General features: G+C 39.7%; 1 protein-coding gene across 1 annotated transcript in view; it reads left to right on the top strand.

Annotated features, from left to right (window-relative positions):
* POLA1 (DNA polymerase alpha 1, catalytic subunit) overlaps window positions 1-16,834 on the top strand; it is a 305,080-nt gene that overhangs the window by 14,723 nt on the left and 273,523 nt on the right. The window contains 9 exon segments of the mRNA XM_073013830.1: window positions 4,220-4,335; window positions 4,804-4,866; window positions 6,021-6,113; window positions 6,543-6,630; window positions 6,937-7,138; window positions 7,227-7,405; window positions 12,935-13,047; window positions 14,110-14,226; window positions 15,761-15,835. Of these exon segments, the coding sequence (XP_072869931.1) occupies window positions 4,220-4,335; window positions 4,804-4,866; window positions 6,021-6,113; window positions 6,543-6,630; window positions 6,937-7,138; window positions 7,227-7,405; window positions 12,935-13,047; window positions 14,110-14,226; window positions 15,761-15,835 (1,046 nt within the window).

Here is a 16,834-nt window from a genome sequence, read left to right as displayed (position 1 = left end):
ATTTTATATTTCATATAAATGAATCATGCAATATTTGATCTTTTGTGTCTGGCTTCTTTGACTTAGAAGATTTTCAAGTACGTTATAGCATGTATCAGTACTTCATTCCTTTTTATTGCTGAATAATATTCTGTGTGGATGTGCTACGTTTTGTTTATTCATTAGTTGATGGACATTTGGATTGTTTCTACCTTTTGGCTATTGTACGTAGTGCTACTATGAACATTTGTGTACTAGTTTTTGTTTGAATGCCTGCTTTCAATTTTTTAGGGTACTAATCCAGGAGTGAAATTGTGTATGTTGTTCTTGTTTTATTTTTTTTATTTTTATTTTTTTTGAGATGGAGTCTCACTCTGTCACCCAGGCTGAAGTACAGTGGTCCCTTCTTGGCTCACTGCAACCTCTGCCTCCCGGGTTCAAGTGATTCTCCTGCCTCACCCTCCCGAGTAGCTGGGATTACAGGCATGCACCACCATGCCTGGCTAATTTTTGTACTTTAGTAGAAACGTGGTTTCACCTTGTTGGTTAGGCTGGTCTCGAACTCCTGACCTCGTGATCTGCCCGCCTCAGTCTCCCAAAGTGCTGGAATTACAGGTGTGAGCCACCGCGCTGGTGTGTATATATATTTTTATTTCCTTTTCTTTCTTTTTTTTTGAGACAGATTCTTTCTCTACCCTTCAGGATGGAGTGCAGTGGTGTGATCTCAGCTTACTGCAGCCTCTGCCTCCTGGGCTTAAGCTATCCTCCTACCTTAGTGTCCCGAGTAGCCAGGACGACAGGCGCGTCCTCCCATGCTCGGCTAATTTTTGGAATTTTTAGTAGAGACAGAGTTTCGCCATGTTACCCAGGCTGGTCTCAAACTCCTGGGCTCAAGCAGTCTGCCCACTTTGCCCTCAGAAAGTGTTGGGATTACAGGCATGAGCCATGGTGTCCAGCCCCTTCTCTTTCTTAAACAAAAGATAATGTTATAGGGGTTTTGTACTTTGCTTTTTTCACGTAGCAAGATGTCTTGAAAATCACCCCATATTAGAACATAGAGAGCTTGTTTTTAATTATTTATTTCTATGTAGCTGCATAGTATTCCATGATAGGGATTGCACCATAGTTTATTCAATGGTTTCCTTGGAAGGACATTTAGATTATTTTGAGTAATTTGCTATTATAATGCCACATCCAATAACTCTGTGCATATGGTGTTTTCCTCAGAAAAAATTCCCAGAAGTGGGATTGCTGGCTCAAAGAGTAGCTTCACATAATTTTTTTTTTTTGAGATGGAGTTTTGCTCTTGTGCCTAAGCTGGAGTACGATGTCGCAATCTCGGCTTGCTGCAACCTCTGCCTCCTGGGTTCAAGTGATTCTTCTGCCTCAGCCTCCTGAGTAGCTGAGATTACAGGTGCCCGCCACAACACCCAGTTAATTTTTGCATTTTTAGTAGAGATGGGGTTTCACCATGTTTGCCAGGCTGGTCTCAAACTCCTGTCCTGAGGTGATCCACCCGCCTCGGCCTCCCATAGTGCTGGGATTACAGGTGTGAGCCACGACGCCTGGCCCACTACACATAAAATTTTATTAGCTATTGCCTAATTCTTCATAGGACTTATCCCATTTTACACTTTCATGAACAATGTATGAATGTCTGTTTCCCCACAGCCTTACTAACAGAGTGTTTTCAAGCTTTTGAATTTTTGCCACTCTGATATGTGAGAAGTGGCATTTCAGTGTGGTTTTCATTTGCTTTTTTTTTTTTTTTTTTTTGAGAATGAGTCTCACTTTGTCACCCAGGCAGGAGTACAGTGGTACGGTCTCAGGTCACTGCAATCTCCACCACCTGGGTTCAAGCAATTCTCCTGACTCAGCCTCCCAAGTAGCTGTGACTACAGGTGTGTGCCACCATGCTTGGCCACTTTTTGTATTTTTAGTAGAGATGGGGTTTCACTATGTTGGCCAGGCTGGTCTTGAACTCCTGACCTCGTGATCCGCCTGCCTCGTGGCCTCCCAAAGTGTTGGGATTACAGGTGTGAACCACCGTGCCTAGCCTCATCTGCATTTCTTTTACATATGAAATTGATCATCTTTTCATAAAACATAACTATTTATATATGTTTGTGTTTACTGCCTGCTTTCCTTTTGGGCTTTTTATCTTTTAATTTTTTAAAAGTTCTTTGTCAGGAAAATTGGTCCTTTATCTGTGATACATATTACAAAAATTTTTATTCATTTTTGTTTAACTTGGTTTTCTTTTTTCTTGGTTTTTCTTTTTACACCAATTCTGGTGTAATTGAATTTATCATTTTTTTTCTTGCAAGTGGATTCCGAGTCATAGAAAGAGTTTCACTGCACCCAGATTGCAAAGGAATTGCTTTTTAAAAGGTTTTTGTAAAGTTTCATTTTTAAAAATTTTGGTTTGTGATCCATTTGGTATTTATACTGGTTTACTTCTTTACAAATGGCTAGCCAACACTACTTAATAAAGTCCATCTTTTCCTTAGTGATACGGGATGCCACCTTCATTATATATTAAATTTCCATAAGTAATTGGGTCTTATTCTGGACTTTATGTTCTGTTTCATTTGGTCTATTTGTATGCCATTACCACATTCTTTTTTTTTATTTTTTATTTTTTATTTTGAGATGGAGTCTTGCTCTGTCACCCAGGCTGGAGCGCCGGAGTGCAATGGCGTGATCTTGGCCCACTGCAACCTCTGCCTCACAGGTTCAAGCGATTCTCCTGCCTCAGCCTTCTGAGTAGCTGGGATTACAGGCACACGCCACCATCCCTGGCTAATTTTTGTACTTTTAGTAGAGACAGGGTTTCAGCATGTTGGTCAGGCTGGTCTTGATCTCCTGACCTCGTGATCTGCCTGCCTCGGCCTCCCAAAGTGCTGGGATTACAGGTGTGAGCCACCGTGCCTGGCCCACCACATTCTTTCAATTATTCATTGTCAGCTTGTTTTGAGATCAAGACTATTGTGGGATGAATCAGAAAGTGAGAGTAAAATCGACGGTATTAGAGAAGTTTGTAGGTGATTTACACATGGCCGTAAGAGAAAACATATGGCAAAAGTTTTGTTTGTTTGTTTTTTTGAGATGGAGTCTTGCTCTGTTGCCAGGCTGGAGTGCAGTGGTGTGATTCTGGCTCACTGCAATCTCACCTCCCGGGTTCAAGTGATTTCCCTGCCTCAGCCTCTCGAGTAGCTGGGACTACAGGCACGCCGCACCACGCCTGGCTAATTTTTTGTATTTTAGTAGAGACGGGGTTTCACCATATTGACCAGGATGGTATGGATTTCCTGATCTGCCCGCCTTGGTCTTTTAAAGTGTTGGGATTACAGGTGTGAGCCACTGCACCCGGCCGGCAAAAATTCTTCTTTAATGAGCAGATAGATGTCTCTGTGCTGTTTAGTGTTGATATGACATACTGTGTTTCTGGTTGCTGTTTCTCATAAAATAGAAATTAGGATGCCACCATGTCGTAATTGGTAATCCCATTTCTTCATAGTTAAATTTTTTCCTATCAGATTCAGTATACCGCTAAAGAGATGATCTCATGAAGGCTACTAGGCTAATTTCTTGGTTCAAGATTAGCTTTATCTTTTTATTTCTGTGGGGAAAACAACCCCAAATTCTCACTTTTTAAAAAAGCTTTTTATTCATATTAACAATAGCAATTAAGCAGTCACACTTAAGTTGTGCTAATATTTAACTGGTATTTCATTAGTTTCTATAAAAGCATTTAGCCCAAGTTTTCTTGAATTAAACTCATTTAAAATATTTTTTCCTACATATCTTGTATAAAATCTCATAGTTTTGTATGTTTTTTTTTTTTATTTTTTTTGAGACGGAGTCTCTCTGTGTCACCCAGGCCAGAGTGCAGTGGTGCGATCTCAGCTCACTGCAAGCTCCACCTTCCGGGTTCACGCCATTCTCCTGCCTCAGCCTCCCGAGTAGCTGGGACTACAGGTGCCTGCCACCACGCCCAGCTAATTTTTTTTTGTTTTTTTTTAGTAGAGATGGGTTTTCACCGTGTTAGTCAGGATGGTCTCGATCTCCTGATCTCGTGATCCGCCCGCCTCGGTGTCCCAAAGTGCTGGGATTACAGGCGTGATGTATTTTTAATTCTTAACATTTTTCTTCCCGATAGAGATCAAGTGACTAGGCTTTTAGTTTTCCATTTTGATTTTTGCTGATGCATGTTTCTAAATAATTCATATTCCAATAGGAAAAGATGGTAAAGCACGCAACAAAGACAAGAGGAATGTAAAGAAGCCCGCAGTGACAAAACCGAACAATATCAAGTCAATGTTCATTGCTTGTGCTGGAAAGAAAACTGCAGATGTGAGTTTCATGGTTTCCTTATCTTTTGTATTTTCCTTTGTGAGGTGAATTTAGTATTTGATTATACAGATAATAGGTGCTCTGTATATATTTGAGTAACATTTTTCCAATTTCACTCACTAAGTTGGATGTAGATTTCTAAGTGAATTAAGGCATCTCAGTGATTGGAACTTGGGAAATGGAAAAGAAAATTGAGCAGAAAAGCTGAATTGAGAGTGTGTTTAATTTTAGTGAGTAGCAGGAAGATCATGGAATAAGGGTGAAAGTAGAGAACGGGAGCTATAGATGTAGGAATGATATATAGACAGGTGGTTGTTAAAATCTGTGAATGTAGATGAACACTCAGAGTGAGGAATGAAGAGGCAAGGACTAACTGGCTAGGTTCTTCCTTTCGTACACATGTGTGTAGTTTTGGTGAGAAATTTAAGTGCAAGGCTTTCTCATGTTACCTTTCTTTATCATTTCCAGAAAGCTGTAGACTTGTCCAAGGATGATCTGCTAGGTGACATTCTACAGGATCTTAACACTGAGGTAAATGAATCGCCAGGAGTTGTAAAATATGCAGGGGATGTAGACTGAAGAAACACTCTAGTAATTATACAAAACAGAGTATTGCCAGAATTTTTTTTTTTTTTTTTGAGATGGAGTCTCGCACTGTCGCCCAGGCTGGTGTGCAGTGGTGTGATCTTGGCTTGCAACCTCCGATTCCCGGGTTCTGCTTCCCTGATTCTCCTGCCTCAGCCTCCCCAGTAGCTAGGATTATAGGCACCTGCCACCATGCCCAGCTAATATTTTGTATTTTTAGTGGAGACTGGGTTTCACTATGTTGGCCAGGCTGGTCTCGAACTCCTTACTTCGTGATCTGCCTGTCTTGGCCTCTCAAAGTGCTGGGATTACAGGCGTGAGCCACCGCACTGGCCTGTTGCCAGAATTTTTAAAAACGTAAGGACACCAACAAAAAACCCCCACCAAAATACAAAGAAACCCCCTTCAGGTTGGTTTTATCCCACCATTTTAGGTGAGTATTTCCAGGTGTTAGAGCTGTGTGATTATGTAGATAGGGATGTGTGGGTGTGTGTTTGAAGTAGTAGGAATATACCCAGGAGTCAGTTCTGTGAGTGCTCACTGCTGTGTTCAGTTGCTGTGGTGTATGTTCCCTAAATAGATTGAAGCCTGTCAATCTGCACAATCAGGTATAAGAGCCTTGTCTTGAATTCTGAGTGGGAATGAAGGAAGAGTAAGTGAACTATCCCTGATAGAACTCAAACAGGATTAGCTGCATCGTGAATTTGAAATTTGGCCATTTTCCATAAAGACTAAGCTCTTATTTAGAAGTGTACTTCTTTTGAAGTGACCATTAATTAAAATGGCTCAACAACACCACCATGTAGTTCTGTCTTGATAATTTTTAAATGTAATATTCTCAAAGGGTAAGTGAAAGTATGCTAAATTTTAAAAAGAAAAAATTGGGGAGGGGTAGATTTAATATCTATTTTAGTTTTCTTGTGATTTCTATAGTATCGTTGCTATAGTAACCACAGTACATGCACATAGATGGGAGTGGGGAGGGGGAAGGTAAAGAAAAGAAAGCTTTGCTTATTGGGCTTCAATGAGTGAAGAAGTATACTTTTTCTGTCTGTGGTAAACCAAGCATGGCAGTGAATATGTCTTACGTTTCCTTTTAGACACCTCAAATAACTCCACCACCTGTAACGATACTGAAGAAGAAAAGATCCATTGGAGCTTCACCGAATCCTTTTTCTGTGCACACCTCCACGGTAAAGTGTGTAGAGATACCTTCAATCTTGATTTATAGGATTGCTTTAAGCTTATTTTGTTGCTTTTCTATATGAGGGAAATACCTTTAAATTTGTTTTTGATTTTTGTTTTAAATTAGGACTCCCATTCAATTTATAGTTTCATGTATTTCAAAAATAGCATGTGCCTGCCTTTTTCATAGTAAATTTGCAGTAACTAGTGTGTGTTTATTATAGGTATTACAACTGTGGTAAATGCAATAATTTTCCTCCCAGAAGCAAGTATTTTTTTGTAAACCTAGGTAACAGTAAAATAATTGAAGCTGTTACATTAATAATACATAAAATCTTTTTATAAAAGGGAACTGTCATTATCTTTGGTCAGGGTAGGACAGTTGCATATTTTTAGTATGTAGGTCTAACTGACTAAATATTTAAAAACGTTTACAGGCAGTTCCTTCAGGAAAAATTGCTTCCCCTGTCTCCAGAAAGGAGCCTCCATTAACTCCTGTTCCTCTTAAACGTGCTGAATTTGCTGGTAAGTGTGATGTCAGGCAAGAATTGCAAGAGTGTTGAGTGGTTTCTGTCAAAGATGGAGGCCCCATGATGGAGGAGGTAGAAGAAATTTTGAAGGTGTTGTGATGGCAAGTTTAAATGTGAAGATTTGAATTCATAAAAATTTCAGTAAAAGTTAAAAAACCCAATTTGGAGATTAAAGAGAAATGCAAACAGTATAGAAAAGGGACAGGCTGCTATTTTAGTGTTGGATAAGCCTTTGTGCACCTTTGTGTGCCTTTGTGTCATGGCACTAGCACATGATAAGAATGTGTGATGATGCCTACAGGCGAGCCTATACAGGTCGAGAGTACAGAAGAAGAGCAGGAGTCAGGGGCAATGGAGTTTGAAGATGGTGACTTTGATGAGCCCATGGAAACCGAAGAGGTGGACCTGGAGCCTATGGCTGCCAAGGCTTGGGACCAAGAGAGTGAGCCAGCAGAGGAAGTGAAACAAGAGGCGGATTCTGGGAAAGGGACCATGTCCTACTTGTAAGAGCATTTTATGACTTTTCTGGCAAATAGGACTACAATTTTTCTGTTGGATTTTGAAAGGTTTTTGAAAATGTGATTTCTGCAGAGGAAGATTTCTCCCAGATGTCTCTTGTTGGGACATTGATCAAGATGGTGATAGCAGTTTCTCAGTGCAAGAAGTTCAAGTGGATTCCAGTCAACTCCCATTGGTAAAAGGGGCAGATGAGGAACAAGTATTCCACTTTTATTGGTTGGATGCTTATGAAGATCAGTACAACCAACCAGGTAATCATATATAAGGTTAACTGTATGCCTTTAACTCAGAGTAGGACCTTTCCCTTAAATATTTTATTTTTTGTTTCTTTTTGTGTTGTCTTTTTATTTAATCAATTTATTTCTGTTTTTTTTTTTTTCCTTTGTCCCTTAAATACTTGAGTGGTTGTAATTAGCTCAGGTCAGGCCCTGCCCTCACTTAACATGTATTGTAAGAGAGTGACACTCATTCATTGTAAAGTGAATGCGCCACCCTGATGGAGAGGAGCTATGGTGTGAATAATCCTTAAAGATGCTTATTCCAAACATCAGTTACATATGGTTTTGGAATGTGTGTTTGTAGTTCACTATTGATGTATCTGAAGTTACAGGAATGCACTTTAATTTAAAGGGAATCAGTCATTAATTTGTGTGTTTCTTTGCCTCAGCAAAAGGCATTGAAATCTCAGCAAATTTCAATGCCTATTGTGTACTAGGCACTGAGATGGGATGAATAAGCTGGACAAATTCCCTGCACTATAATGGAGCTTATGTTCTAGGAGGGTGGCAGTGGGTGGGGGCACATTAGCAGTAAATGAGATAAATTGATAAATGATGTAAAGAAAATTAGTTGGGCAATGGCCAGGGGAGGCTGTCTGAGGAAATGACCACTGGACTGAGATTTGAGGTATTTGCAGAGCTGATAAAAGGGCATTTCAGCTTAAGGAGCCAGTACTAGCAAGGCCTAGAGGGAGGAAGGAAGAGGCCTGTGTGGTTGTAGCATAGTAATCAAGTGACAAGATTGGTATACAATGAAGCTGGAGATAAAGACAAAGGCCAGATAATATAGGACTCTGAAAACCTCTAAGGAGTTTGACTCTTCTAAGAGCAATGGGGAGGCATTGGAGGGTTTTAAGTACAGGGGGTGGTAGTCACATAATTGGGCTTACATTTTAACAGGAGCAATGGTTTGTGTAGAGAATAAGCACTGTGGTGTGTGTGTACGTGTGCACACACACGTGGAGGGATAGGCTGGTGTGTGGTAATGGGGAAGTGTGGAAGCCCTGGAGATCAGTCAGTCCAGGGAAGGGCTGCTAGTTACTTGGACCCTGGTGGCTGGAGAGGAGAGAAGTAAAGGCATTTGACATGTCTTTTGACACAAACTTGTTAATGGATTGGATGGGGGAGGTGATAGAAAGGAGGAATCAAAGATGATTTTTAGGTCATCCTAATGAGCTAATACTGTGAATTCTTGACTCACAAAAAGCTCAGAGGCTGTTCATTGTGGCTCTTTGAGCCCATCTTCATTGTGGGACTGTGCATTGCAAGATCTGTCGGATTAATGTTAAATACAGCAGGCACTCTTAAACAGAGTTGTCTTTATATAGATCCTTTTTTGGATCTGTGGTACATGCAAATAGTGTATTTTTCAAAGCGGTTTCCTGGAGGCTGTATCTAGTGAAAAGAGAGGGAGTACCTAGATGTCAGCAAAGCAAGCGTATGAGTAAATTGAAGGCCACATTTACCTTAGAGATAATCAGGCATTGAGTTTAACTGGAAAAATGTTAATGATCTCTGGCAGGGGTGGGGACAGTCAGAAGCATTAATATGCTTCTGCTTATCAAATATATATAAACTCTTGAGCCACTTGAGTAGCACACTGCCATGTGTTAGTTTCTTAGGAAAAGATATAATCAATTTTAGAAATGATATTTTAACCTACTTCAGGATAAAATGATTTGATTAGATCCCCTCACGTCTTTGACTACTTTGTTACTCTGTTGGAAGGCTGGCAAGTGTGATTACATGAGACTGAGCAGGTGATTTCCCATCCATTGCTGAAACCCAGGGCTGCCCCATTGTACAACTTCAGGGAATACCATTTTCATGTGACCTTCCTGGAGCACAGCAGTGTGACTAGTATTACCTGGAGTTGGGCAGCACAGTGGCCTGGCTATCCCAGTATTACTCCCTGTGTTTTGCTGCATCTGCTTAATGCTGTATTTCATTCCCTATCTTGGTTAATGGTCCCATCAAAACTAGAAACCTGGGAGCCATCCTTGGTTCCCTGCTCTTCTTCATTTCCCTTTCCAAGTCTGGTTAGTTTTCTCTGCCGAAAATGGACAACTTACCTTCTCTTTCTCCTCATATCTGCTACCCCAATCCCTTCTTGCCCACTGAAACAATTGCACCAGCCTCCTAATTGATCTCTTAGCTATTGTCCTCCACATCATTGCTAGAGGGACTGATCAGAAGGGCAATTCTGACCATGTCATTTCCTCATTAAAAAAAATCCTTGGTGGCTACTGCCTACAACATAAAGTCCAAACTCCTTAGCAAGGCTTCTGATGCCTGCTGTCTATGAATTTTGTTCCCTAGAAATAGTTCTCTGTATATACTTTGCTACTCTTTATACCTGTGTTCCTTTACTCATTATTTTTTGTCTGATTGGAATGCCCTCATCTGACTCATTCTTTAAAATTCAGCCCAGATGTTATCTCCTGGGAGTTTACCTAAACTTCCAGACGGGTCTAGGAGCACTTTCTCCTTGTGACTACATCATAGCCTTTCCCACTGTAGCATTTGTCCTATTATTTTGAAATGATCTGAGTCTGTGTTTTTCTTTGCCACAAAGCCTGTAAGCTCCTGGAGGGCTGGGATCTTTTATTTCCAGCATCCAGCAACAATGCCTTGCACATAGTAGGTGTTTAATAAATAGTTGTTGAAATAAACTGCACAGTGACTGACAGTCCTGTAGATGCAGGTGAAAAATTTCAGAAACTAATGTTGTATTTGCTACTATTACTGAGTTTGCATCTTAAAGCTTTGTAACTTTGTGGGGTATGAGAATGCGTAACACAAAAGTGAATGGTTTCCCACTCCCCTACAACCCCATGAAGTAAATACACCCATAAAGCTTCATATTGTCAGCGTCAATTGCCACGGATTAGAACCTTAAGAAGCAACAACCTTCTTTCTTATGTGAAAATGAGTTGGTTATTTCTACATTTTGTTTACTGGTTGATACTTTTAGTAAACAGTATTGTTTTGCAGGGTAAGGATCTAGAGCTGCATTGTCCACTGTGGTAACCACCAACCACCTGTAGCTCTTTAAATTTAAATAAATTAAAATGCAATACAAATTAACATTTATTTTCTTGGTCACTAGCCACATTTCAGGTGCTCAATAGCAACTGTGGCTAATAGCTACCATATTGGATGGCTCAGAAACAACAATTCCATCATCACAGAAATTTATTTCAACTAGTGCTGGTCTGTAGTGACAAGTGTTAGAAGATTGAAGCATTGAAGCACAGCTATATTTGCAAAGCAACCAGTTTATGATATATGGTGGTGTTGAGTTCCTGGTACTGAACATAGTCATGGATGGGCTTTTTCAACCAATATTGGAAAATATTTTGCAATTGAAAGAGATATTAATTTGTTATTGATCTGTCATGCAAACGCTAAGGCAGAATGAAATTTCTGGTGCTGGAGAAGGCCTCAGAGATCAGCTAGTCTAGTTATGTACTTAAGAAACTGAGGCTCAAAAAAATATAATAGCTCTTTAGTGGTAGAAGCTTGGGCTTCTCACCCTCAGTCCACTCTGCTGTTCTGGTTCCCTGGTACTTCTCAAGTTGTGTTCTCTCCTATGGCACATCTTTCTCTGTTATTGATGCCAATGGGTTAAATAAGATAGCTTAAAAAAAACTCCTTTAATCTCAGAGGGTTGAACACTTTCATTGTGATAGCAGGTAATGATCACTGAGCTTTGGTGAAATCAATGCTGCTAATAAAAATGAAGCACTCCAAAATACCCTGTTATTGTTTCTCACTTTCTAACAGATTCTAAGTCAGTCAGTTGTTGCTGAATGCTCCGTAATTATGAAAAGAATCTTACTCTTTGCATATGGGAAGATATCCTGTCTTCATTATGACTTTTTCAAGGTTGAATAATCCTGACTGCACCTGGTTTCAGCTAGTAACTTTGGGGGGAATGTAATCTTTGTTTACCGTGATCTTTTTTGTGGCAAATGAGGCATAAACAGTGTCAAATGTGTTACATGAAGTGTGATATTAGTTTGACTGTAAAATGAGCTATTTGAATCTTTGAATCCAATATTAGGGTCTTTATTTTTCTTTGCATGGCATTTTGTTTTTCCATCTTTAACTGTTGTGAGGATGACTTTTAATTTTCTGAGTTACTGTGATATTTTTTCTTTTTTAATGTTCCCATATTCCTTCCTTCCCTCTCCCTCCCCATCTACCCTCCCTGTTCCCCCCCTAAGCTGAAAGTCTCAGAACTCTTGTAGGAATTTTAATCATCTGTGGGTGCAGCACACCAACATGGCACATGTATACATATGTAACAAACCTGTGCGTTGTGCACATGTACCCTAGACCTTAAAGTATAATTAAAAAAAAGAATTTTAATCATCTGCAGAAATGAACATTCTTAGATCGTCTTATTTCTACCAGGATGTGTGACAAAAGGAGTCACTGATGAGTAGTCTTTGAAACTGGGGTAATTGGCCTTTGCATGTGCCAGAATTTTCTTAGTGTCTCAGATAAGTGGCTGTGTTGAGTGGCTTTGTTGATTACTGCTGTCTAATTATTCATGGAGCCCAGGATTTTGCACAGTGACCATCTCCTGGGTTGACTAACAAATGTTTGCAGTCTGTTCTTCGTGGCCAATTTTCATAAACAGTGATTTGATGTCTTAAAAGGCATGGTTTTACTTTATGGTATTCATTCCTTAGGGATCTCAAAAGGAGAGCATCTACTGATTTGGTTACTAAACCATTTGTTAAACTGAAATAGAATAGAAAGGAACATTCTAAACACTACCTAGTTAGACGTCCTAAGTAGCTGTGAGGTAGAAAAGGTGAAATAGTAGTCCCTATTGTGAGATATTTTTTATTATATGGAATAAGAAATATGAGATAAATTATGTTTTTCCTAAACACAGTTTTACATATAGAAAAACACTGATGCACTAGTTATCCTGATACATGAATATTGGTTTTCATAGGTAAATACAAGTGCTGAAACATTATAAGTATATTCTCAGATCTGTAAGTTCTCACAAGAGGCTTAATTATGAGATTTGTTGAAAAATCCTTGTGTTTGTTTCTCTTTTTTTTTTGAGACAGGGTTTTGCTGTGTTGACCAGGCTGGTCTCAAACTCCTGAGCTCAAGCGATCTGCCCACCTTGGCCTTCCAAAGTGCTGGGATTACAGGCATTAGCCACCATGCTCAGCCTGTTTTCTTTCTCTTAATCTGTATAATCCTGATTGTGGGGAAGGTGTTTATGCCAAGTTAGAGAATCATTCTGTCCCCTGTCCTGCCAGTGGTCATACATTGTACCATTGTGTTAGTGTAGTATGGCATCAGTACTGAGTAAAGAACTGGTCTTGGGGAGTGGGAAGTGGATATATTTGCTGTCAAAATGAGTTACCATGAAGGTATAAATGTGTGGACACATTCAGTGAGCCTCTATATTGCTCCTTTAATTAGGTGAAATTGAAATGTTTCTTTTCTTGTGATTTTCACTTATTTCAGGTGTGGTATTTCTGTTTGGCAAAGTTTGGATTGAATCAGCTGAGACCCATGTGAGTTGTTGTGTCATGGTGAAAAATATCGAGCGAACGCTTTACTTCCTTCCCCGTGAAATGGTAAACATTAGTGATTAGCTTTTAGTTCTCAATAGTTGAATCTGCCACACATTCTGTGTTTTGCAGCCAGCTCTCTATCTTTCAGTAGGGCTACAAATTCTCTACAATCCTGATGCTTCTTTCTTGCTGCTCGCCGAGTGACCACTGATGGTCAGCAATTCTATTAGAGGTTGGGAAAAGTAGAAAAATTAAAGTAGAACTCAGTTTTTCAACTTGTTAGAGTATAAAAGCTTCTGAGTTTTAGTATATAATGCTTTCTTTCCCTCACTTCTCATTTCCATGATAATCAGGGTTGGAACTATAAGGTTCTAAAATGTGACATGGCATTTGGCCCAGTTTTCATGGTTTTGCTGCATAGACAGCAGTGATATTCCCGCCATTGCCATTTATTAACAAGTTCAATTCTATTTGCTTCTCCTTTTTGTTTTTTTTTTGTTTTGTTTTTTTGTTTTTTTTGAGTTGGAGCCTAGTCCTGTCGCCCAGAGGTCGCTCACTGCAACCTCTGCCTTCTGGGTTCAAATAGTTTTTCTGCCTCAGCCTCCCGAGTAGCTGGTGCCCGCCACCACGCTGAGCTAATTTTTGTATTTTTAGTAGAGACAGGGTTTCACCATGTTGGTCAGGCTGGTCTCAAACTCCTGACCTCAAGTGACCCACCTGCCTCAGCCTCCCAAAGTGCTGGGATTACAGACGTGAGCCACTATGCTCAGTCTGCTTCTCCTTTTTTGTTGGGACTTAACATCCCCATTTCCCTCTCAGCCCCTCCCCATGTCAGTTGAACTGTGGAGTCTCTTGGTCAGGATTTACAATACTTATTCTTCCAGTTTGTAGACTTGATCATCTTTATTGCTGATTTGTTTTTATTATCCCATTGGGAGGAATTGGGCATTTGGTTTAGTACATTTTTTGGGTCTGTTTGTATCTTTGAACTTACCTGTAAGACTGCTATTAAATGTTTAAGTGGGTGAGGATGAAAATTGATATAGACGTGGTTTTTTGGTGGTTGAGAAGATCATTTATGTATAGATACTTTTTTCCCCTCTGTCCCCCTCTCTGGGATAACAGAAAATTGATCTAAATACGGGGAAAGAAACAGGAACTCCAGTTTCAATGAAGGATGTTTATGAGGAATTTGATGAGAAAATAGCAACAAAATATAAAATTATGAAGTTCAAGTCTAAGGTTTGTATTTGGGGATTTTTTTTCCAGCTGTTTGTTGTTTATTTTCTGATATAGCAAATAGTTATTGTATATTTTCTTTGTGTAAAATGCCTTCTGTGCGGCTATAATTTATTGAATGGAAATTTCATAAGTATGAATGTAAAAACAGTATATTAGATTTGCAAAAATATTTTTTCTTTCTCTTTAAACTGCTTATAAAATAATGTTTATTAGTTTGGATAGAAAGATAATCCATAGCAAATTAATTGCCTTTGGTGCTTGTAACATGTCTTGTGCTCTCATTCCCAAGTGGAGAAGAAACTGCTATGATCTCGTTTGTATTAGTTGTTGCCAAGATGTTTTGGTTAGAAAGTTAAGTAAGGTTTTATTTTTAAAAATCAGGGACTGTGATACAGTCTGATAGAATGAAAATCTCTGGTTCATTTGCTAGTTATGATAAATTGTCCTGATTTTAGTGAGATATTGATGCCTTTGGCCATAATTGTGGGGGCTATAGCCTGCTCAAAATACTGGCTATTAATAATGATCGCAGGGAGGATTGAGTTACTGAAGATAAAGCTAACAGTATTAACTATTTGAGTTTTGAATTGTGGCTGATGGGTCAAGTCTTTACAATTCTAGAAGCAATTGTGATATACTGGTGAAGAGCATAGGTGCTGAGGCCAGACTGCTTGTGCTTTAAGTCCTAGCCCTACTGCTTAGTAGCATGTAACTTGGACAAGTGCCAAATGACTTTTTTTTTTTTTTTTTTTTTTTTTGATGGAGTCTTGCTCTGTTGCCCAGGCTGGAGTGCAGTGGTGCGATCTTGGCTCACTGCAACCTCCACCTCCCTGGTTTAAGCAATTCTCCTGCCTCAGCCTCCTGAGTAGCTGGGATTACAGGCACATGCCACAGTGCTTGGCTAATTTTTTTTTTGTATTTTTAGTAAAGATGGGGTTTCACCATGTTGGCCAGGCTGGTCTTGAATTCCTGACCTCAAGTGATCCGCCCGCCTCAGCCTCCCAAAGTGCTGGGATTACAGGTGTGAACCACCGCGCCCAGCTGAATGACTTCTTTGTGCCTGTTTCATCATCTGAGAAATAGGGCCCTATTTCAACAGTTCCCGAAAGGGTTAAATTCATTAATTCATATTAGATGATTACAACAGTCCTTGCCAGATAGCCAACACTCAGTAAATATAAACTATAATTATAATGCTAATTATTATTCTAGCAAGATGGAGTTGCTTAATATCAAATAGTAGCAAATCATTTAATGCATTAACATTGTAAAAAATTTTAATCTTTTATTGCCCCTCTTGAATGCAAATATTTCTGAGTTCTGTAGTGTCCAAGATGAGTCCTTTTAGCATTTTGACACTCATTGTTTTAGTTCCAATTGAAAGAGGAAAGGGTACCTTTTTGGCTTTATCTACCTTTGTGTTCCATAAGAATTCTTGATGATTAAATACAAGAGCATGTATTGTATGTGTAATACTGGTTAGTTTGTGAAAAGTTTTTGTCTCAAGGATTTTTTAAAATATCTACTTACCCAGCCAGTGGAAAAGAACTATGCTTTTGAGATACCTGATGTTCCAGAAAAATCTGAGTACTTGGAAGTTAAATACTCGGTAAGTCAAACAAAGAAAATTACTGGGTTTTGCTTGAGAATGACATTTTTCTGTTTTTGAACTTTCAACTGACTTTAAATTACAAGTATTGGTAGGGCTTCTCAAGCTCACAGTTCATTGAGGTGGATTTATAGTAATGAATAATTGAAACGGATAAAATTAATTTAAGTATATAGACTACAGGTTACACTGCCTTTCTCTGCTTTCGAGTATGCATCTTTAAATAAATAAGTTGAAACAGCACGAGTGTTTGTCAAGTGGAAAGAGTGCCACACGATGGAGTTGGACATCATTAGTCTGTTGAAGTGTCCCTTATGAGTAGTGGAAAGGTGAGAGAGGAGTGTCAGTAGCATTGCTATAGTGCTGCTCTTGGTCGTGTGACAGGCAAGGTCATTGCTATGGGATGTTAATTAACTGGACCTTAACCTCCTTTTTTTTTTTTTTTTTTTTTTTTTTTTTTTTGAGACAGAGTCTTGCAGTGGCCGGATCTTAGCTCACTGCAAGCTCCGCCTCCCGGGTTTACGCCATTCTCCTGCCTCAGCCTCCCGAGTAGCTGGGACTACAGGCGCCTGCCACCTCACCCAGCTAGTTTTTTGTATTTTTTAGTGGAGACGGGGTTTCACCGTGTTAGCCAGGATGGTCTTGATCTCCTGACCTCGTGATCCGCCCGTCTCGGCCTCACAAAGTGCTGGGATTACAGGCTTGAGCCACCGCGCCTGGCCCCTAACCTCTTTTTACCTGTGTGCTAGTGTTTTGTTCCCACAACGTTGGAAAAGAAAAACTTTTTTTTTTTTTTTTTTTGAGACGGAGTCTCACTCTGTCACCCAGGCTGGAGTGCAGTGGCACGATCTCGGCTCACTGCAAGCTCTGCCTCCCGGGTTCACACCATTCTCCTGTCTCAGCCTCCCGAGTAGTTGGGACTACAGGCACCCGCCACCACGCCCGGCTAATTTTTTGTATTTTTGGTAGAGACGGGGTTTCACTGTGTTAGCCAGGATG

The sequence above is a fragment of the Chlorocebus sabaeus genome, chromosome X (assembly GCF_047675955.1).
Source record: "Chlorocebus sabaeus isolate Y175 chromosome X, mChlSab1.0.hap1, whole genome shotgun sequence".
Lineage (NCBI taxonomy): Eukaryota > Metazoa > Chordata > Mammalia > Primates > Cercopithecidae > Chlorocebus > Chlorocebus sabaeus.
The sequence above is the reverse complement of the archived record's forward strand: the minus strand, read 5'-3'. Positions and strand labels throughout refer to the sequence as shown.